This window comes from Callithrix jacchus, chromosome 6 (genome assembly GCF_049354715.1).
Source record: "Callithrix jacchus isolate 240 chromosome 6, calJac240_pri, whole genome shotgun sequence".
In the NCBI taxonomy this organism is placed as follows: domain Eukaryota; kingdom Metazoa; phylum Chordata; class Mammalia; order Primates; family Cebidae; genus Callithrix; species Callithrix jacchus.
In genome coordinates, this window is record NC_133507.1 from 112,285,113 (window position 1) to 112,308,696 (window position 23,584).

The 23,584-nt window shown below is 38.2% G+C and overlaps 1 protein-coding gene and 1 non-coding gene across 13 annotated transcripts in view; both read left to right on the forward strand.

Moving 5' to 3' along the window:
• MYO1B (myosin IB) overlaps positions 1–23,584 on the forward strand; it is a 186,285-nt gene that overhangs the window by 130,672 nt on the left and 32,029 nt on the right. For all 12 annotated transcript variants that reach the window (XM_035305163.3, XM_035305162.3, XM_078328048.1 and 9 more), the window contains exons 12-18: positions 1,093–1,179; positions 1,783–1,848; positions 12,638–12,742; positions 14,695–14,757; positions 17,228–17,428; positions 18,566–18,792; positions 22,101–22,301. In XM_035305163.3, coding sequence (XP_035161054.1) covers positions 1,093–1,179; positions 1,783–1,848; positions 12,638–12,742; positions 14,695–14,757; positions 17,228–17,428; positions 18,566–18,792; positions 22,101–22,301 — 950 coding nt within the window. The remainder of the gene's footprint in view (positions 1–1,092; positions 1,180–1,782; positions 1,849–12,637; positions 12,743–14,694; positions 14,758–17,227; positions 17,429–18,565; positions 18,793–22,100; positions 22,302–23,584) is intronic.
• Positions 2,496–2,599, forward strand: LOC118154962 (U6 spliceosomal RNA). The gene has a single exon (XR_004745207.1). It is a non-coding gene; the product is annotated as a U6 spliceosomal RNA (small nuclear RNA).

Consider the following 23,584-nt stretch of genomic DNA (forward strand, 5'->3'; position numbering starts at 1 on the left):
CTCATTAGTACTTACCTACTGTATGCTCTGGGCACCCAGTGCATTTAAGGGTGTTTAGATTCTGCCATCCAAACCTAACATTCTCTGGTCTTTGGATTCTAAAAGTCATTGAGGCATATATGTTTTCTGCCTCTTTGTCAAGTAGTGCTGAATAGTTTTAAAGGTAAGCACATAAGAAGGGGTTTATGTTCATTCTCTAACTTATAAGAACTCAATGTGGAAGTTTTTTTAAAAAAACTCAAAGGATTAGTTTGGCCGGGCATGGTGGCTCACGCCTGTAATTCCAACACTTTAGGAGACTGAGGTGGGTGATCACCTGAGGCCAGAAGTTCAAGACCAGTCTGGCTAACAAGGCGAAACCCTGTCTCTACTAAAGGTACAAAAATTATCCAGGAATGGTAGCACACGGCTGTATTCCTAGCTACTCAGGAGGCTGAGGCATGAGAATCCCTTGAACCCAGGAGGCAGAAGTTGCAGTGAGCCAGAATTGTGCTACTAAATAAACTCCAGCAGCCTGGGCAGCAGAGTGAGACTGTCTCCAAAAAAATAAAGAAAGATTGAATGAAGAAAAAAAATTGATGGATTCTATCAGTCAAAGCCATTTTAGTATATCTCCTTTGAATTTCCATGTGTAAGGGTTTTAAAAAATAGTTATCATATTAAGTAAACAATTGTTTAATTTTCACATAACATGAGCATTTCCATTTCATTACTTGATTTTCATAACCATTGCTCTCTGATGACTGTAATGTTACTCTCAGTGCATGTTTCTTTTACTACCCCTATTGTTGGACTTCTAAATTGTGTCCGATTTTTCTCTGTTCCATAACATTGAAATAAATATCTTTGTGGTGAAAGTTTTTGCAGTATTTAAAATTAGTTTCCTGGTATGTGAAAGAGTATAACTGTGTGTAGACAATTTGCCTAATTCTTTTAAAGGCTTGATTGTTTATGGTACAATAAAACTGGTTCTACAAAGAAATGTAAAATAAAAGAGGATTAAATATTTTTTAAAGTATCTTTATGATTTTATTGAAAGTAAGCATTGTGACAGTTGTGGGTGTTAAGTTTTGTTTGTTTGTTTTTTAATAGGCTTATTATGCCCGTGATGCTCTGGCTAAAAACCTCTACAGCAGGTTGTTTTCATGGTTGGTAAATCGAATCAATGAAAGCATTAAGGTACTGAATTTCTGTGAGCAAAATTAGTTGTAAATACATGGTATTCACCGTATAAACATTAAGTTGAAGAAAGTTTAAATTTATAATCAAATAATTGATTACCACTTATGAAGATTATTCCTTAAGAAGAGTTTACCATGTATAAGATTGAAATTTGTCAGGGATTTTCTTCATTTTGTTTTGCCACGTGTGTTGCTTCTGACTGGTGAACAGTCTGATGGTCTTTGTGGAGTGACTCTGGGAATCAGCATCCCAGGTTCTGGCCTGGCTCACCTGCTAACTAGTTGTCCACCCTTGGCTGAAAAGGTCACTTTACTTCACTAGGTCATAATCTATTCATCATTAAAAATGAGGTTGTTGGATTCGGTGATTTTGAAAGGCGCCACTCATGTCTTCTTTAAATATATCACCTATTATTAAAATTTCTGAAAGAGTTCTATACCAGTACCCCATCTCATAAGTTTTTTAAAAAAACAACTAAATTACAGTTATTTTCTTACTTAAGAAACATAATTAACTTGTAATATGTATCTGTGTTTCTTGGATGCTTATACTGTTTTATTTTATGCCTTAATTAACCCTTTAATTTGAACTTTTTTCAAGGCACAAACAAAAGTGAGAAAGAAGGTCATGGGTGTTCTGGACATTTATGGCTTTGAGATTTTTGAGGTAAGATTTTAAAATTTTTTGTCGTGTCTTTAGTAAAGTGGAATGGTTGGAAATGAAATCCTGTATTATGTAGGCATTATAAGTAACTATAACTTTGAATCTACAAATCTTTGTGCAAATGTAACACACTATCACTTTGAATCTACAAGTAATCTTTGTGCAGATGTAACAAAATTTGGTTGTGTATTCCTGCATGTGTGCCTGAGAGTATATGTGCGTGTGTATGTGTGTGTGTTTTGTGTTTATGCTGAGAGCCAGCATTCTGGAGAGAGTATTGCTTAAAAAGAGCTTGTATTAGTACCTGATTTTGAAATTGCATATTTAAATTTCTAACTGTGAGGCTTCCAACAAGATACACGAGTGTGCCTGAGACCATCTGTGTGTTGTTTGGAAAGTGTGGCAGGTCGATGCCATAAAGAAAGCCATAGGAGAGCCGGACACAGATTCCTGCCTGGCCAGGGCCGGTCATTTCATCTGTGAGACTCAGGGAAAGAGGGTTTGGATTAGGTGATTTGTTGAGTTTCATCACTGTGATCTTGTGATAATGAATTCTGCTGCAGAGGTTGAAATAATTTCTGCTGAAGCTCATAGTGAATTTTTAAAAATGATTCTGTGCTTGTTACAGATTAAATATTTAAACAATTTGTGCTTGGTTAAGCAAGACATATACTAAAATTAGAATGATACAGGGAAGATGAGCATGGCCTCTGAAAAAAAGTGATGTAGAAAACAAAATAAACATTATGTACTTAGGTTAGAATTTCCTTGTTGCCCCCTTGCTAACGTTGACATTTAGAGGGAGTTTTAAGGATCTATTAAAATGTTTATTCTCACTTTTAGGAGTGATATTTTAGTTTGGTTCAGAGAAATAAGTAGATCAGGCTACTCTTTTCTTAATTCGCCCCCACAAGTTATGATTTGTGAATTTCGAATTTCTTTAAGGAACCAGGCTCTGCCCAGAATGACTTCCCAAAGAATTTACATGTTCTAAAAATTTAGGGTCAGAGAATCACAGAAAAAAACATCAGAGCATTCCTTCCACCTAAACCAGACCTTGCTAGCAAATTCCTTTTTCTTAGTATGTTCTCCCTCAATCATGTTCTGTATTTAATAGCTAATGGTAAGTACTAATTGAGGACTGACCATATGTAAGAATTGTGGGAAGTGGTGTGTGTATGGTTTGATTTACTTTTCAAAACAGCTTCATGATATAGCTGTTACTATTATGAATCCCATTTTACAGATGAAAAAGTAAAACTCCCCAGGTCAAATAACTCCCCAGGGTTATGCAGCTACTTAGTAGCAGACCCTAGACCTAAACTCCAGGCCCTTTTAATATTTCCATTTATTGCTTTTCTTTCCTACTAAGATTGAGACCAGGGGCACTTCCTCACCTTTCTTCCCAAAGTAACAGGTTCCCCAGTGTCTGGAAGTAAGGAAAAAGTAAATGTGGTAAGTCTCTGACTCCCCTATTTCTCCACCCTTGTCATTCCAAGCTCCTGGCCAGCACTGGGCGCCTTCCTGGATGGAAGTGTGTGTGCTGGTGGCAGTCTTCATGAAGTCTCCATAACACAGCTCAACACAGCATCTGCTTGTATTGTTGCCATTTAGCACAATCTACAAAGGAAAGCTACCAATCCCTTGGTTGAAAGGGAAGAATTTGAGGTGTCTGAGTTAGGAGAAATGCTTAAGTACACTCAGAAATCACTGCCAAAATTAATTTATATTTAGCAAGACCTCAGGTGACTGTCACTAAATGGGCAGAATGCCAAAGTCATTCTTTACACTTGGCAGGGAAGAAGACTTATTACCTAGCACATTGCTGTGCTGGTCTGGATTTAAATGATTTCGTGAGCAGGGGAGATAGTAAGCACAGATTTCACTAGAAAGTTAGAATCAGAAGATACATTCACTGACATTTCTAAAATCAAAGAAACTAATTTTGTTTTAATTTTGTTAGAAAAAGATTATTGATCTTAAGCCAATGGGCAAGGGCTTCATATCATATCACAACACATGGAAACTTTAAAGAAGAGGATAATGAGGTTGTAATGGGACATCCAGTTAATTTTGTCTTCTACTGGGTCCTAAGATCTAATTAGCCATGGAGAAAGAGACGCTTATAACACTCAAAGGCAACTGACTTATAACTCAAACAATTTGACTCATTTCTCAAATATTTATTGAGTTACCAGATACCAGTAGTAAAACATAACTAAGATATTTCTTGTCTGCATGGAGCTTAGAGTCTTGGCCCTCAGATTGAGAGCCCATTGCTACCAGAGGACACAGCCTATCAGGTAGGAAAGTCTAATCAGGAAACTCTATTATATTTTAAAAGTTTGTTTGCTACAGACCTAATCAGAACAGAAGTCAGATGTTCGTGTGTAAACATCCTTTAACTTGGTGCTGGGTGAAACACCCTATGCCCTTCAGCAATCCAGGAATATTTTTCACTTCTGGTTAATTCAAGTTTCTCTCCACGCCTGTTTTGCTAAATGTGTCTTCCTTCTGCAAGTTACACCATCATTTTTCTCAACACTGTTTCGACTATAGACTTCAGTTTATGAAAGTGCCTGCGTTATATTTCTAAATATTCTTCCTTTCTTCAGAGGAATACTCTGTTTTAGTGGTTCTCAAACTTAGCTGTGCATTGGCGTCACCTGGGGAGCTTTTGCAAATTCCGAAGTTTAGGCTGTACCCAGAACAATTATATCAGAATCTCTGCAGATGGGGACGCAGCAGCAATGTTTTTAAAACTCTGAGGTGATTCCAGTATGCACTCAAGGTTGCGACCAAATGCTCTATTAGACAGTAATCTCTCGAGTAAACTGCAAATTCCAAACATGTTGTGTTCATGCTGTTTAGCCACTGTATGTAACACCCTTATAAAACTTTGGGCCTCACCTACTGTTCATCTGGGTGCAGTGGCTCACACCTGTAATCTCAGCACTTTGGGAGGCCAAGGCAGGTGAATCATGAAGTCAGGAGATTGAGACCATCCTGGCCAACTGGTGAAACCCTGTCTCTACTAAAAGAGCAAAAATTTGCTGGGTGTGGTGGCTTGCGCCTGTAGTCCCAGCTACTCCAGAGGCTGAGGCAGGAAAATCACTTGAACCCGGGATGCAGTTTTTACTCTGTTTAAACAGAACTATCAACCAAGGCCAAATCCAGTCAGTTACATGTCTATAGTAAATCTTATAATAGCCATCAAATTATCAAAAGTTAATTTTCCTTCTCCACGAAGTAAGCACTTTCTCTTTTTTCTCTGCAGTTCCTTGAGAAAATCAAGATTTGTTTTGTTATATTTAATTGTTCTCTCCATCTTCCTTTCTAAGCCCTCTCAGATTAATCTTGAATTTTGATTATTTAATAGCCTGTTTTGTAATAAATAAGTTTATTTATGGGGAGGTTAGATTACAGATTTGGTTGGGGGCTTTTACCAGCTTTTTGATACAGAGTGACAGAAGTTTTTTTCTTTTAATAAATTATTCACATACATTCTCAGATGCCAGCCTATGTTTTCCCAGATTCTCAGCAATGTTAGAGCACATGGAAACATCAGGAAGCTTAGAGTATTAGGAAACCAAGAAAAGTAAGGACCCTATAGTACTACAGGTTCAAGTACAAGGGATCAGAGTATAGAAGAAGTGTTCAGATCCACACCAAGGCAAAATGAAAATTTCTGTGATATTTTCCACCCAAGTGAAAAGAACCTGCTGGCGTATAAATAACAATTATTTTTTCTTTGCTGTGTTCTTCAGTTGACCATAGGAATTAAGAGCTCTGCCTTTTAGGACACCCTGGGCATCTCTTTAAAAACTGGGACAGTAAAAGGCAAGATTTTTTTTTTTTTTTTTTTAATGCATCTAATTGTTCCATGGCCCCACAGTTCCCATGAAAATGCCTTTTTTAGCTGAGCTGGTGGAAACCTTTTATTCCCTGTGGTCTGTCTCTAAACGGAAGAGGGAAACTGATGCATTATACCATGGGTTGATGACACATGGATTTGACTGCAAAACATTCCAGCACCAGCTGGAAGTGCTGCCTGGCTGGCCACATGTGATCTGCTTGATGTCAGCTTGGAAAACAGAGCAGTGGAACAATGATACCAAAAATAAGGTGAAACAAGTTAAATTCCATAGAGGAAAAAAAATCTTGCTATGCATTCTGGTAGAATGGAAGTCCAGCTTCCCAAAGGAAGGAAATTATAATCCAAAGACTCTAATTCCACACGTTTTGTTTAGACATTCTTATAACTGAAAAGATGATCTATGATTTCTGAGAAATATTTATAGCATATCCATTAAAGAACTGCTGTTCTTTTTTAAAAGAATATGTTAGGTTAAAAAGTAAGTTGAGCAGTCTACATTGATTTCAACTCTTTTTGTATACACTAATCTGACAGTTTTTAAAACCGGCAGATAGTTCATAGGAAAATCTGATTGGTCATTAGTGTTCTGTAGACCAAAGCATGCGGTAGTCGCTGATTCTTTCAGCTTTCATACAGTGGAGCTAGTTTCTCACAGACAAAGTGGTAGTTACTTTCAATTATGGACTCCTTATTTATCTTGCCCTCATAAACCTCACTGAAAGTGACCCGTATATGGTAAGAGTATGATAGGCTAGATGCAATAATTATATCACACAAAAAAATCTAATACTTGGGCAAGAGTCATTGTAGCCTCGTGGGTTCACCTCAAGATTATAGGACTTGTGTTCTGAATTGTTTTTAAAAGAAATGTTGGCTATAGTCAGCACCTTCTACTCCAGTTTCTTGCCTTCATTTTGTCCTTCTTAGGCTAGAAAGCTTATCATTGAAGAGGAAGGAAACAGTTTTAAAGTAGATTTAAAAACAAAAATGGGGACAGTTGCTGTAGTTTGTAAAATAAAGATAAAGAGCGCCCATGCTAGAACTGCGTGAACAGCCGGCAATCCCTGAATCCCTGAACCGGGAACCCCTCCCCATGTGTCAGTCTCATGAATCAAAGTCTTACAGCATATCTTTTATGGATATGTGTAAATATTTCTCAGAAATCACAGACCATCTTTTCAGTTATAAGAATATCCAAACTTAAATGTATGGAATTGGAGTATTTGGATTATAATTTTCTTCCTTTGGGAAGTTAAACTTCTTTTCTATGTAATATGTGGGTATTTCTTCCATGTATAAAAAGTTTTTAGATGAAAGCCTATTTTAAAATATTTAAGATGAGCACTATAACGTTGTTTTCCTTAAAATTTGCTCTATTTGAGTATATACCTGGAAGAAAAAATGTTAAGGGAAATTTTCTAAACCTTTAGCCAATCATTCAATTTTGTCAAAGTCTAAGCAGGAGACTATTTAATATTAAATGGTTTTCTTTTCTTTTTTTTTTTTTTTGAGACGGAGTTTCGCTCTTGTTACCCAAGCTGGAGTGCAATGGCACGATCTCGGCTCACCGCAACCTCCGCCTCCTGGGTTCAGGCAATTCTCCTGCCTCAGCCTCCTGAGTAGCCAGGATTACAGGCACGCGCCACCATGCCCAGCTAATTTTTTGTATTTTTAGTAGAGACAGGATTTCACTATGTTGACCAGGATGGTCTCGATCTCTTGACCTTGTGATCCACCCGCCTCGGCCTCCCAAAGTGGTGGGATTGCAGGCGTGAGCCACTGCGCTCAGCCCTAAATGGTTTTCTCATGTATTTTGAGGATTTTTTCAAGTTTACTTTTTTAAAAAGCAGTTTTTGTTTTGGAGTCTATTTGTTGACACTGTGATATTTTAAAATGGACTGTGGTTAAGTGCATTATATTTTTCTATAGGAACAGCATTATAATAAGCCATCAAAGGCTTTAATACCAAGTAAATCTTTGCAAGGACCAACAGCATATTTTACAGTGGTAATATTTGTAAACTTCCCTAAAATAATGATATACACAAAAAAATCTCTGGCTTTTATATAAATGCATTGACTCATTTATTATGCAGGAGACTTCACTGTATATAAAAATACAGAAACCCCCAAGCCAGCATGTTATATTAAAAATTTGACCTCAAATGAAAGTGCTAAACTATAAGAAACACTAATATGTAATTAACAGTATTTTTTGCTCAAATAAATCATGGTCTTCGTGTTTGGACTGCTCACTGTTTCTAACACATAATATTCACCGGCACTCCCCTTCCCATCTCTCCATCCGAAATACAGAGGGATAAAGCTGCCTTTTCTTTTTTTTTGAGATGGAGTTTCACTCTTGTTACCCAGGCTGGAGTGTAATGGCACGATCTCGGCTCACCGCAACCTCCGCCTCCTGGGTTCAGGCACTTCTCCTGCCTCAGCCTCCTGAGTAGCTGGGATTACAGGCACACGCCACCATGCCCAGCTAATTTGTTGTATTTTTAGTAGAGATGGGGTTTCACCATATTGACCAGGATGGTCTTGATCTCTTGACCTCGTGATCCACCCGCCTCGGCCTCCCAAAGTGCTGGGATTACAGGCGTGGGCCACCGCGCCCAGCCCCCAAAGCTGCCTTTTCTATTTACTGTCTTCCTTTCAATATTTATTCTTTTAAAAGAGCATTCCAATTTTAACAATATCTGTTTTCCTTAAAGAGTATAAAGTATCATCAGCCTCCCTTGTTGCTAAGGAGATTATAGAAAGGGATCAGTATTTTTGATACATCTTAAATAATTTCTGTTGGAGTTTATGATTAATACTTGTGAGTATAAGCTAGTTATGAACCAACTGGGAGTATGATTTTCTGGGGTTAGTTTGCTTTGTTTTTGATGTTGAAAGGATGGTCCCAAAGTCTAGAATGCTTAAAAAAAAGGTCCTAGTATTTAAAGTTTGATTATATTGTATACTTCTAAACATAGTGAGTGCTCACTGTCCCAACCTATAGTTGGTAACTATAGTGTGAAATAGAGAGAACACAGACACATTGCTGTTTTGCCTGTGCTGTCTAGCAGCCTCGGCTTCATTCAGGGAGATTGTGTAATGGAAAGCCCGGAAGGTACTTGTTTGAAGGTGTTTTTAAGTTTTAGTTTTATTCCTTAGTCTTCAGGGATAAATGTGGGTAAGACAGTAGAGAAAAATTGCATAGTTGGAGCATGGGTGGAAAACTGGAGAGAGATGGATGAGTCATTACTGGGGCAAGTTCCTGCCCACTTCCTTCTCTGGAGACTTTGATTCATGAGCCTGACACATGGGAGAGGGCCCGGCTCGGGGATTGCTGGCTGTTCACACAGTTCTTGACAAACCAAAAAGTCTCCAAAGATAAAATTGCTTTGAGGCCTTCATATTCATCTAGTGGTTTCTAGTCTCAGTTTAGCTATTTTATGAAGGAGAGGGGGCCCAAGTTGAAAACCAGGTATTAATTTAATATTTGTATTAATGGAAAAATGTGTTCGACCTTTACAAGTTAGAGTTCTGTGAACTGCTACAGGCTGTTCCTTAATTTTCTGAAGATTATTGTTTTTCTTTAAATTTTGCAAGTTTTTAATCATACGTGAAGTCCCATTTTCCTCCACATTTGAATAATGCCAACAACTTCAGCTTAGAAGAAGTTGATCACAAGAGAAGTGTGTGTCTTTAGACTTTACTTTAAGCAGTAATGATCATCTAGGTGACCCATGACATGTTTTGGACTTTGGAGGTGTGTTTGCAATAGATAATAGATGCTATTTTGTGGGGAAGTAAGTTAATTCCTACATCGGTGATTGTACTATTCTTTTTTTTTTTTTTTTTTTTGGCAGCAGGGTGTTTTTTTAGCAAGAGTAATGTTGGAGAGTCAAGTTTTTGTTGTTAGGGCATCTCCAGGAGAATACTCTCTCCTTGTTGGTTTTTAAAAAGGAACCTCAGCACAGTACTTCACAGGGATGTGTCACTGGTGTGAGAAAGGGAAGTTACTTATGGCTCTTGCTAGATCTCTTCACTTTTTGGTGATCCACCAACCACTGCTGCCCCCAACTCTTTGGGTGGATGTGGACCATGGGTACATGTCATGAATGTTCTCTTTTTCCTGATGATTTAGAATTAGAAGCATTAGGTTCTGAAGCCTTAAAGCTTCAAACAAGCTATGTGATTTATCATTATTTCAGTCAAACCATTTTTTATTTTTTTTTTGAGACGGAGTCTCGCTCTTGTTACCCAGGCTGGAGTGCAATGGTACGATCTTGGTTCACCACAACCTCCGCCTCCTGGGTTCAGGCAATTCTCCTGCCTCAGCCTCCTGAGTAGCTGGGATTACAGGCATGTACCACCATGCCCAGCCAATTTTTTGTATTTTTAGTAGAGATGGGGTTTCACCATGTTGACCGGGATGGTCTCCATCTCTTGACCTCATGATCCACCCGCCTCGGCCTCCCAAAGTGCTGGGATTACAGGCTTAAGCCACCATGCCCAGCCAGTCAAACCATTTTTATCCTGAAGAACTCTCCCCTAGCAAAACCACAATTGAGACACCATAGGAAGGTATTGTGGTCCTGCCTTTTGAACTGATAGGACGTAAGTCTTGATCACAAGTTTTACACCAATCAAAATCACAGCCTGAATGGTAAAAGCCATCATTTGTAACTATGAGTAACTATCAATGCATGCTTACTTCTAGAATTTTATTGCTAATTAAGAACTGACTGCATTTTATATAATCTATCCCTTTTTGCACCAGAATGCAGTAAGTATGACCTGTTTGCAGTGCTGGTCTGTTGCATGCTCCTGTGTTAATAGCTTCTCTAATTGTGTAAGTTTTGCAGTAAGTGGTTGTTGATTAACCGTGGGGATACAAAATACAGAATCCATACAGGAATTTTTAAAGGTTACGGGGAAATTTAATTTAATTGTAACTTAATCCTTAAATTGTTTTGTAATTGTGAAGCTTTGCCTCTGGTTTCTAATCCGCTTGTGTGTATTTCTTAGTCCTGTTTTAGAAATGTACTTTGAACTGTTCATAGCTACACAATGTATATGAGGACACTAAAAAAAAGATTTCCCTTTCCTTCTTATTATTTGCCAGTTGATGATTTAGCAGTAGCTCCATGGGCACAGACTTGCCAAATAACAGATATGCTCTATGAGACTGTTGTCTAAAAAAAAAAAATCAAAGATCTGCTATTATAATTTACTAATATTTAACTTTTACTTATAGGTTTATTTATAGTGGCATTATATAGGGACATACCTTAGCAAAGCAATTTAGACTTTCTGATATATGGAATGCCTTTATGCTGAGTATAATAATAAGGCATCTGTACTAGACCAACTTTAGTTTCTAATTGAAATTGTTAGCTCTGTGAATTTGAGCACAGGGTTTTAAAAAACTTGTGTGAAAATGAGGACTGAGGAGTGCCCTTTGTATCTGACTACATTTGTCAAAAGTGTTGAAAATAGATGTTCGCCCTTTAGTAAGACCCTTCAAGACTTGAAACAAACAAACTTTTATCCTTGTGTATTCACATGTGTTATTTATGAGTTTGAGTTTAAAATTTCCTCTGATCACTTCATCGCTGGTGATTAGAAATTCCTAGCTGACTTCTAGGAAGGAATGTAGTTAGTTAGTTGCTGCAGTATAAGTATCAGTGCAAAGTTTTCCTAGGTAGGACCAACGTTGATTTTAAAAGATCAACTTTCCAAAGACTCTGTGAGTTTTTCCCTTCCATCATGTGCGGAGGGATTTGAAGGCCCATGGCTCTGCCTGTTCACAAGGAGCACTGAGCTTTGGTGGCACCATTACATGTGGGCTCTCCTTGCTCATTAGACCAGGACTGGCCACCACTGTGCGAGAAGAGTCCAGTTTATCAGTGGTGGACTCACACTATCCTTGCTTCCACTGCCTCTATCTCTGGGCAATAAAGGAAAGTAGAGGTAAAAACAAGTTTTAGTGTCAGATCTACTTCTTCCTGGAAGGTGTGGTTCTTGATAAAACGTATTCATTTGGTGCCCTCAAGATGTACAATACATTAAGCACTGCAGATTGTTCAGAAATGTTAGGCATAAAGCTTCTTTCAATGAATTCATAAGAGATGAAGGAGAAGCTACTCAGATTTATCAGTGATCAAGGGTGTGGGCCTTCTACAGAGAGAGAGATTGTTTCTTGTCAGGGAGATGTTTTAATTCCTTTGGGGCTCCAGTTGGTAGCAACTTCATTTGTTCATTCACTCATCCAATACATATTGAGAACTTGCTAGGTGTGAGGTGCTGTGTAAGGGGTGGGAATACAGTGAACAAGAGAGCATAGTCAGCCCTCGCCCATAAGAATGTACAGTCTAGTGATGCAGATGCATATGAAACCAATCAGTACATGTGTACACTTACATATACATACATCTTTATGTAACATGATTTAATAAAAAGGCTAGAATGTAAGAGTCAGAGTGAGGGATCCATCCCTGGATGGGGAGAATAAGAGGTCAGGTTGGGAGGACTTCCTTGAGCTCTGAAGTGTCACCTAAGAATGGAAGATTCAGAACTTGGTGACAGAGATTGTGGCACTCACTGTGTCTTTGCTGATCCTTCAGCAAAGGAAGTGAGATTGTTTCTAGCTTCTCTGTTTTGGGTGCTTCTCTGTCAACTAAAAATCTTCATCCTTCAAATATTGCATCATTCGTGTATACTTCATTCATTCACTTACTCATGACCCACTCCTAGAGTGCCTGCAATGGGCAAGTGTCTGTCCTAGGAGCCATGTGCTGGGCCACAGTTAAATCTGAGAGATCATGTGTGACATTTCTCATGGGTCGAGATGTCTGAGTGTCTTTTTTGGGAGAGCTAGTGGCATAGTTTAAAGGCTTTTTTCATTTTCTCCCCACAGGACAACAGCTTTGAGCAGTTCATTATTAATTATTGTAATGAAAAACTGCAACAAATCTTCATTGAGCTTACTCTTAAAGAAGAGCAGGAGGAGTATATACGGGAGGTAATGTTTAAATGCTTTTTTAATGTGTTGGTCCTTTTTTACTCATAATATAAATTAGATTTAGAAGATAGTCTAAACAAGAAGCCATACTCAAAAGGTTACATATTGTGTGATTCCATCTGTCATTCTAGGAGAGGAAAAGCCATAGAGACAGATTGCCTATAAAAAGTCAGGGGTTGCCAGGAGATAGGAGTCATGGGAGAGTTGTGGCTGCAGAGACAGCATGAGGGAATTTTGGGGATTGATGATGGTGGTGGTTACTTGACATTATACATTTGCCAAAACTTAGAGAACTGTATACCAAAAACAGTCAGTATCACTCTAAGTAGATTTGAAAATATTTTGAGACTTGTTCAATATCAAAAAGCATTGAGTCTCCAAATTTATAATAAAAATAGGTAACAGTTACTGAGTTCTTACTACATACAGGTATTATATTAAGAGCTATGTATGGATTATCTCATTTAAAATAACCAGAAGTAGTGTTTGCAGAGTCTTTTCATCGTTAATTTTAAAATATATATTTGCTTTTTACCCTTTGTTTTAATAGCCAATTGTTTTCCAAGTATAAAATTAGTTATTTAAAAAAAAAAAAAGGGCAGGGGGAAGAATTATTTTATTCTTTTTTTTTTTTTTTTTTTTTTCTGAGATGGAGTTTCGCTCTTGTTACCCAGGCTGGAGTGCAATGGCGCAACCTCAGCTCACTGCAACCTCCGCCTCCTGGGTTCAGGCAATTCTCCTGCCTCAGCCTCCTGAGTAGCTGAGATTACAGGCACACACCACCATGCCCAGCTAATTTTCTGTATTTTTAGTAGAGACGGGGTTTCACCATGTTGACCAGGATAGTCTCAATCTCTTGACCTCGTGATCCACCCGCCTCGGCCTCCCAAAGTGCTGGGATTACAGGCTTGAGCCACCGCGCCCGGCCTTCATTTTCTTAGTATCATTTTAAGTCATTAAGGACACTGAATTCTCTTTTATCTTTCTTTCTGTATAGATTTTTCTAATGTGATTGTTATCCCCAGTGACTTAGTAGAACAACCCATTTACTCGAAAGCTAAATCATAAATATTTCATCTTTATTTTAGAGTATTCCTTATGCTTTCGAAATGTATTATATTTGTCTGACACCTTTTGGTTACATAAATATTCTAAAAGCACGATTCATTCTTTTCCTGTCTTCTCATCATGAAGAGAATGCCCCAACTTTGATGTGAAACTTAAAACAGTTTGTAAACATTGTTTAAAACACATCTAAGAATATATAGGAAGATTCCTAGCTTGCTGTATGAATTAAATTTTTTCCCCTTAGAAGAAAAATAAATGTTTACATTTATGGACAAAATGTAAGTAGACACAGAAAGATTACATTTGGCTTTACGGATGTGGCTTTGTAGCCAGTGTTAGGACCAGTGGATAGGTTTTCATGTCTTTCCTTATGTTGAAAATGCTTTGTTGTAGCGCTGGCGTTTTTTTAACACTTGAAATAGTTAACTTCCCTACCACATAAAATCGACTCTAAAATTAATTTTTTCCTTGTGATTACAGATTAGGAACAGAAGAATCTAGGCCTTAAATTCTTGGGATCAAGTTCTAACTTATTTCCTTATAAACATATACAAAGTAATATTGACCCAAGGGCCTGTTGAGTAAATATTTGGCCCAGGGCCAGTGAAGTGCATGGGAAATTGCTGCAGATGGGAGAGAGGAACGGAAGACTGTCTCAGAACAGGCCAAGGGTGTTCACTTCAATCAGATTATGTCAGTGGTAGTCAGCTGCATTGAGAAAATTTTGGGAATTGGCTGTGACACTTGCAGTTCCGGTTCTTATTAAAAAAAAAAAAAGATTTGGAGAGGAAGGGAAATATGATAAGATGGGCAAAGTCTGTTTTATGGATGGTAGTGCTGTGGCTTCATCTCGTAATTGGATTTTGTTTTGTTTGGTCTTTTAGGATATAGAATGGACTCACATTGACTACTTCAATAATGCTATCATTTGTGACCTAATAGAAAATGTGAGTACTTTGTTTTCTAAAGAATGTTTTAGTACCATAATAAAGCCTTATAAATGTTCTCAGTACCTTCAATGTTAAGCAATAGTATTTTCACTGTTTTTTATCTTTTTTTTTTTCAAGGAATTGCAGAGTTCTAGAGATTTTATTTTAGCCCTAAGAGATCATATATAGTTCTTGAACACATACGTAGACAGCTGGATGTTTGATACTTAGCCAGGATCCCCTGTGGCCTTGCTTATCCTGTGGCCATATCACAACACCCTTTTATGACCTTCAGACACCAGGCCTTAAAGGTACCAGCCTTTCTTGTGTGGTTGGAGCCCAGGTCTATTCCATGGCTCCTGGACATGTGAGTACTGATCACAGTAGGCTCTGAGCAGCCATCCAGTTTTTGGCTAAATCAAAATATCCATTTCATTCCCCAAACCTTAATGACATCTTAACATATTATGCACCAAGTATCATATTAAGTTTAAGAGACATAAAGGGACAGCCTCTGGAGCTGAATTAAGTGGGACCTTAGAAGTGGCTTGAGCACAGCTGTAGCCTTGATTCAGATCATATATGTAGAGGGCATTGCATGTGTGACTGCAGGTGGCCAGGGACCTTAAATTTTTTCAGATGACCCAAGTTTGTGTGCATGTGAAAAGGCTTAAAGTGTGAAAAATTATTGGATAATTTTGAGTAAGCTTTCTGAGTCCAAGATTTTTGTTTTTAGATCATATTCTGTAGTTTATTATAAATGAATTAAATGTGGGAAGACTGACTTTGTGTGTGTGGAAAACAGGAAAGTCATTTGTTTTATGCTTATGATTACTAATACCTGACTTTGAATAAGTAATTTGAAACAGTATATAAGCTTTATTGCCATGTAGTCTTTTTAGCAAGACCTGTTTAGTGATAGGTGAGTGCTGTGTTTCAGAAATTCCATCACATGCTCTGTATGAATATTAAGTCATGTTCTACTCATCTTTTACAAAGCCTTTTGGGAAATATGTAATGAGCCAATAGTTTTTTCGGTCAGTATTCGAGATATTCCTAAAAGTTATTTCTCTGATTAAATTGAACATTAAAAATAATATTCTAAGGCATCATTGTTCAATAAGAAGTAAACTGTGTTTCAAAAAATCTGAACAGTGTTGAATGGGAACCCTAATATTCCATACAAGCAATTCAAAACTCTTATTTGGGCCCTGAAAAGTGAATTTCCTTAAAATTTTCCTGGTACATTTTGTGAAGGAGGTAATTTGCTATGGGAATCTTAATTTTCAGAATTTCTGGTTAGTATGTTTCCCTTGATAAATATAACCTTGCACTTAATTATTCTCCTTTAAGAAGAAAAGGAAAAAAGAACAGTGGTAATACACTTAATTTAACCAGATTATCTCAGCCAGAAATCCCCTTGCTATATGATTGAAGAAGCTCATGTTCACATAGGAACCTGGGTATATAAAGGAAATGCTTCCTTCCAGCATCATTAAACAATATTGTTTGTTCTGGGGATGTTATGAGCACACTTGATTCCTGAGAGTCCACACTTCCCCTGGGTTTTGTGTGCAATGAATAAATGCTGTTCAGAGGGTGTCATGGCCTTGTGAGCAGAAGGGAAGAGGAACAGAGGACTTTGCCTGGGTGGAAGTAGGTGGGGTTCATGCTCATTGGAGTGGATTGTTTTTGGAATTAAGACTTGTGACCCCATAGGGTCAGTCCAAGGAGTAGCAGTCTTTATTTAGCAAAGTAGAAGCTTCCTGGCTTCTGATTCAGTTTTAGGGCTGACTACTCTTGGAATAAAAATGACCACAGGGTCTAGTTATGCAACAAATAAATTTTCATTTAGGTTTAACATCCATTCAGAAATTCCACATGAATTTCTAAAATCTAAGTCTATATGAACAGATAGCCCTTTTTGTTGTTCTCTTTTTCTCTCAGAAGGAAAGTGACAGAAACAGATATTCTTGAAATCAGCTTGATTGCACTGATTGTTAAAAGCAGCATCTCAAATCACAGCAATTTTTTCTAGAAAATTACTTTATTTTGAACACATGAACAATTTGGAAACAGAGAAAACGAGTTTCCTTCTTAGGAGTGAATGAAATAATGGCCTTAGAAGGGTATACATTTTAGTCATACATCAGGGTAAGGTGTCTGAGGCAACTCCTAGGTCCTGTTCTATGTGGGGAGAGAGAATACGAGGAGACATGCTCTCCCAACCACACCACCATACACACACCTGGGATCCTTTGGGAAAGGGCTGATTCCTGTGGCTTTTGTCATTTGTTTTGTTATAAACAAACAAATACTTTTTGTTTAAAAAAAAAGTATTTGTTTTTTATAACACAAATGCTTTATGTTATAACTGAACAGACTTTTCTTGTGACTAAGTTCATTGTGTTTGATGGTGTAATTAGGAGTAATTATTAAAACAATGCAGTGAGGAAGGAAGGAAACTTTTTTATTTCCTTTCTCCCAGAACACCAATGGAATCCTGGCCATGCTGGATGAAGAGTGCCTGAGGCCTGGCACGGTCACGGATGAGACCTTCTTGGAAAAGCTGAACCAAGTCTGTGCCACCCACCAGCACTTTGAGAGCAGGATGAGCAAGTGCTCTCGCTTCCTCAATGACACATCTCTGCCTCACAGCTGCTTCAGGATCCAGCATTATGCTGGAAAGGTATGGAGAAGCTGTGAGCACCCCCTCAGGCCTGCAAGTTATCCCTGCAAGGAGGCTGTGCCTCAGAAATGAGCGTCCTAAACCCCAATAACTCGTGAGGACAAATTGAGCTGCTAAAATGGTAGAATCAATAAATGTTCAATAGAAATAGAATCTGGGCCATGTTGACTGAAATCTTATTAATATAGAAAACTCAAAGCAAAGCTAGTGGACTTAACGAAGAGTCTAAATATATTTTTGAAATCATTTTTATTTTCTAACTCTAAGCTATCCTATTAAAAATATCTATCAACACTATTAAAGGAGATTTGCCAATACGAATTAGGAGTCAGTAAAGACCTAAGGCTTTAAAAACACAAGCCGTTCAGCAAAAACAATGAATTCCCTGAGATTTCGAAATGACATTACAGAAAATATTTACCTTTTTTAAAAAAGCACTTATTTATTTGGTTAACATTTGGGGGAACTAATTTTACGTCATCTAATATATAAAGACAATGCTAAAAACAATCATAATTGGTTAATCTTTAGAATCCTGAAAGATCATTGATTAGAGCTAATACTTCCTTTTTCATAAAATTGCAAACTTCAAAGGGAAAAAATTCTTGATTATATGTTTGTAAAAATTAAGTATATAGTAGGTAAATTACCTTTAATTTCAAAATGTTAGAACTTGGTTCTTTATTTTTTTTGTTAGTTTATATTATTAAAAGATAGTTTCTGATTAGTTTTTCTGCTGCTTCAGGATATCTATGAAAATGTTGTTTTTATTTTGCCCTGTCTACTTTTAAACAGACTAGAATTGGCATAAGAGAACTCAAAAATAAAAGTAAAATCTCAAAATATGTTCAAACTCTTAAAAAATCCAAAATCCTTTGAAAATGTTATGATAACATTTTTGGAGTTTATTCTTGCAAAATCCTGAATGGTAATAGAATTTATTTTGATCTTGTCTGTGATTTAGACAGATGGAATTTAAACTTGGAGGCGAACTCAGTATGAGAGTGTGACTAACAACAGGTCAGGGATTTTTTCATGGTGAAGGAAGAGGCTGCAGTGTAGTCTTGGAGTAATTTTAAATATTTTGACATTATAACATGCCATGTGCCTATCATTGAGTTCCATGTGCTCTCATAGGTGCTGTATCAGGTGGAAGGATTTGTTGACAAAAACAATGACCTTCTCTATCGAGACCTGTCGCAAGCCATGTGGAAGGCCAGCCACACCCTCATCAAGTCATTGTTCCCCGAAGGGAATCCCGCCAAGATCAACCTGAAAAGGCCTCCTACAGCAGGCTCACAGTTCAAGGCATCTGTGGCCACTCTGATGAAAAACCTACAGACCAAGAACCCAAACTATATTAGGTATTCCTGGCATGTAAAACTCTCACAGTTCAAATGTGAGAGTACCCCGAAGGAATATCATTTTTCCCTTTGCTTCAATCTGAGTATAGCCCAAGCAGAGGGCAACTAAAGTACTTACAGATTACGTAATACCACATCTGGGATTGGCTTAAAAAATGCTCTACTATTCTTTCCCCTAAAATAAGAAAGTAAAGTATGGTGGAGAAGATAATAGATACTTAATTAAGCGCAATGGTTGACACCTAGGGGTTTTCAACTTTCTGTATGTTTGTTATTGTATTTTTAATGACAACAAACAAAATGTAAGTGTTTTTTCTGGTCAGTGTTTTGCAGAAAACTCTTTTGGCTTCATTTGAGATTCTGGTTATATTATCTTAGAGCACAGCATTGAAGCAAGTAGCTTTAGTTACAGCTCTAGCACTTCATGCACTTTTTTCTTCCCTGTGAAAGGTGTAGGCCTGGAGAAGGATTCCTAAAGCAATCTGAATTTTTTCAAGGCAGTAGAAAGTACTTTTTTTTTTGAGACTGGGTCTCGCTCCGCCCAGACTGGAGTACAATGGTGTGATCTGCAACCTCAGCCTCCTGAGTAGCTGGGATTACAGGCGTGCACCACCACGCCCAGCTAATTTTTGTATTTTTAGTAGAGATGGGGTTTCACCATGTTGGTTGGTTAGGCTGGGTCTTGAACTCCTGATCTAGTGATCCACCTGCCTCAGCCTCCCAAAGTGCTGGAGCCACCATGCCTGGCCAAGAAAGAACTTCTTAAAAGGAAATAGGCGCAGTAGCTCATGCCTCCTTTGGGAGGCTGAGAAGGATGAATCACCTCAGGTCAGGAGTTTGAGAATTGCCTGACTAGACATGACAAAACCCCATTTCTACTAAAAGTACAAAAATTAGCTGTGCCTTTAATCCCAGCTACTTGGGAGGCTGAGGCAGAGAGTTGCTTGGACCCAGAAGGCAGAGGTTGCAGTGAGCCGAGGTCACATCACTGCACTCCAGCCTGGGCAACAAAGCAAGACTCTGTCTCAAAAAAAAAGGCCTCTGGGAGTTTCTCTTTTTCTGCTTTAGGGCATCTTAGACATAATTATCTCTAGATTTAGTAAAGATGGACTAGGATTATAGTTTACTATGTATGTATTTGTTGAACTAGATAACAAAAGGTATGTGTCTGGTGGGTCAGATTTAATGGAGCACACCCATATCCACAAATACTTTCTATAGTTGTCTTTGAAAATCAGTTATCAGAAACTAAAGCGAAGAACATTTTTGTGTTTAGTTTGTGTGCCTGATATTTATATTTGCAGAAATGTAAGTAGACAAACCCTCTGGTTTGACTGCAATCAGATTAGAACATGTATTAGAGAGGATCCTAGTTTCAAAAAAGAAAAAAAAAAAAAACCCAAGAAACTTCCTGTGATGGTTACTTTTGTTATTTTCAATTGAATGATTTTTTTTTTTTGCATCTCGACTATATTGTATTGAGTTATCATTTGTGTTAATTGATATACACAGATCTGAAGTGAACAGTTCAATTATTTTTTTTAACCATTATATATACTTTAGTAACCACCACCCAGGTTAAGATGTAAAACATTTTCATTCCCCTCCCTTTTTTATTTTTACAGCTTTTCTTTTTTTTTTTGAGACGGAGTCTCACCCTGTTGCCCAGGCTGTAGTGCAGTGGCAGGATCTTGGCTCACTGCAACCTCCGCCTCCCAGGTTCAAGCAATTCCCCTGCCACAGCCTCCCAAGTAGCTGGGATTACAGGCATGCACCACCACACCCAGCTAATTCTTTTGTACTTTCAGTAGAGACGGGGTTTCACCATATTGGCCAGGCTGGTCTTGAATTCTTGACATTGTGATCCGCCCTCCTCTGCCTCCCAAAGTGCTGGGCTTATAGGCAGGAGCCACTGTGCCTGGCCTATTTTTACAGCTTTCTTCAGAAATCTTAATAAACACCAAGGTTGTGAATATATTATCATATATTTTCTTCTAGAAGTTTTGTAGTTTCAGATTTTATATTTAGATCCATTTTCCCCCCATGTAGATATCCTGTTGCACTAAAACTACATTGAAAAGAAAACAATCTCCTTTTCTCATTGATTTGCTTTGGTTCCTTTATTGATAATCAGTTGACTGTATATGTAGGGACTGAATTTACTAGGCTGTTCCATTTATCTATTTGTCCACTTTAAGCCAAAAAGTAGACATTATTTTTATAAATGGTAAAAGAGAAAACGTAGTAGCACCAATGCCAAACTAGTTAAGATGTAGTTGTCCACTTAAGCGTGTAATTTCACAGTTGTAGTTAGGCAGCCATAACTGTGAATCTTTAAGTACTAGGACACAGGGATTGCGGCAATGTGATCTAAAGCTAATAATGATTTAAGCAAGATTGACATTTATTTCTTAAGTAACTTCTAAGTATGAGGACTCCAGAGCTGACAGCTTTTTATTTTGTGGCTCTGCTGTTTCCTGGGTGTGTTCCTTGTCTGCATGGTCAAAGATGGCTGTCAACATTTGCAGCCAGCAGTAATCTGGAGGAGACCAAGGGAGAGCCCGTCCCTTCTTTTATGAACACTGACTAGAGGGGGCAGACATTACTTACTACTTCCCCTCTGATCCTATTGGCCAGAAGTTGCTCACCTGGCCACACCTATTTGCAAAGGACGCTGGGAAATAAAGTTTTTCCCTGGGCAGCAAAGCACCCTGTTAAGAAAGGAGCACAGATATAGGGATGCAAGAGTGTTTTTTATCTTTTTATCAAGGTACAGTACACATACGATAAAGTGCATGGATCTTAACTGTACAGCTTCCTGAAGTTTTACAGATGTATGTACTCGTGTTACCCCATCCAGACCAAGTGATAAAACATTCCTATCAGCCCACAAGGTTCCCTTTTGTCTCTTGTGTTGATACCCCACTACTACCTCTCCCCAGAGGTAACAGCAGCACTGATTTTTAACCATGGGTTAGTTTTGCTTGAATTTGATATAAATGGAATCATAACTACAGCATGTACTCTGGTGTTGGACTTCTTTCACTCAATGAAATGTCAGTGATACTCATCCACGTCATTGCATTTATTAGTTTGTTCTTTTTAAAATTACTGTGCCTGCAGTGTTGTATCTATTTTTAGGTTGTTGTAAAATGATTTGAAATAATTTCAAAAGTAATGATTAGGTTTCTCAAGAGTAACAAGCAATCGTTTTGCTATGAAACAGTTATATATAATACTTTGTAAAAACATGGAAAATTTTATCCATTAAAGGCAGTTTATAACTGAAAATCTTTATAATCTTTAAGGTGTATCAAACCGAATGATAAAAAAGCAGCACACATCTTCAACGAGGCTCTCGTGTGTCATCAGATCAGGTACCTGGGTCTTTTGGAGAACGTCCGAGTACGGAGGGCAGGCTATGCCTTCAGGCAGGCCTATGAGCCTTGCCTGGAAAGATACAAAATGCTTTGTAAACAGACATGGCCGCATTGGAAAGGACCAGCCAGGTAAGAAATTCAGTGACCATATTTAATAGTGAATATTTTAAGTATTCAAATAATAGGTTTGTTTTCACATGCCATTAGGTAAAAGAGAATTCTCTAAAAAACTGGGTATAACCTCTGTTTTGGACCTTCTTCCATTAGGATACCATTTTGTGCTAAGGTGAAAACAGGACTTACCAAATACACATTTGAGACTTGTGTGTCAATAATATTAATGTATAGAATATGCCCAAGGTAGGTTCATAGGATGTGATTTGTAATTTATACATTTATATTTGTGTAGAATCATAGAAGAGTAGAATTAGAGGCAGGTTGAATTACCACTTGTCATTTTTCCCATGAGGTCCCAGAGAGAATCAGTGGGTGGGTGAAGGTCCCTCTCTTTGCCTAGATCTGTAACAGTTGATAAATAGGTGATAGAAGCAGGTAGGATTCACAATGTCAGCATTATTGCCAGGAAAGCTGGAATAGAGAATGTAGCTTGGACCTGGGGCCATACAGCTTTCAACTGGTCTGTCTTGAATTGCATTTACTCATCCAGTCCCAGACAGAGTGCTGGACACTGCAGGCCCAGTGGTGTATCCCCACATCCTGCGAGTGCTCCACAGGCAGAGAGAACTGTGTACTGACGGGCGGCTGCTGCAGGAGGGAAATCAAGTTTTGCCTGTGCAGTGACCTTCCTTCTGCTCTCACCAATCAGAGAGGCTGCTCTTTTGCAGGCTGGAGAAGTTTGCCCCTAATACTGCAGGAGGGCTGACATGCCTGTTTCGTGGGCCTAGGCAGGAAATGGGCAATTTTCATTTAATTTTACTGGTATTGCCTACACATTCTCAGTGCACCTGGCCTTTCACAGGAACATCAGCACTCTTAGGACACTTACTTTGTGTTATAAGAAGATCTAGAAACTCCAGATGTATGGTGTGATCTCTGATGCCTAATTTAATACCCTAATTTAATGTAGAATTTGAGTACTGTTTCAGTTCCCATTGCTAATTTCCAGGGTATTATGGTAAACAGGTACCATAATACAGAACATGTATTCACTCCTTGCCTGGCATCTACTCTACAGGGGGGTGGAGTGAGTTTTAGTTCCAAAGACTGATGTTGAAACCCGGGTCCAGGATGGAGAGGTCAGAGCCAAGTCCAGTTCCTGCTCCCACTGTGTGAGGCCCACGTTCTTAGCGTCCAGTTGGTCTGGGACTGTGTCTTGGGCTCTGCTTGCATTCTCAGGGGGGCAGAAACAATCAGGAATTAACTGAGTGAGTTCAAAATAGATCTGAGTTTCT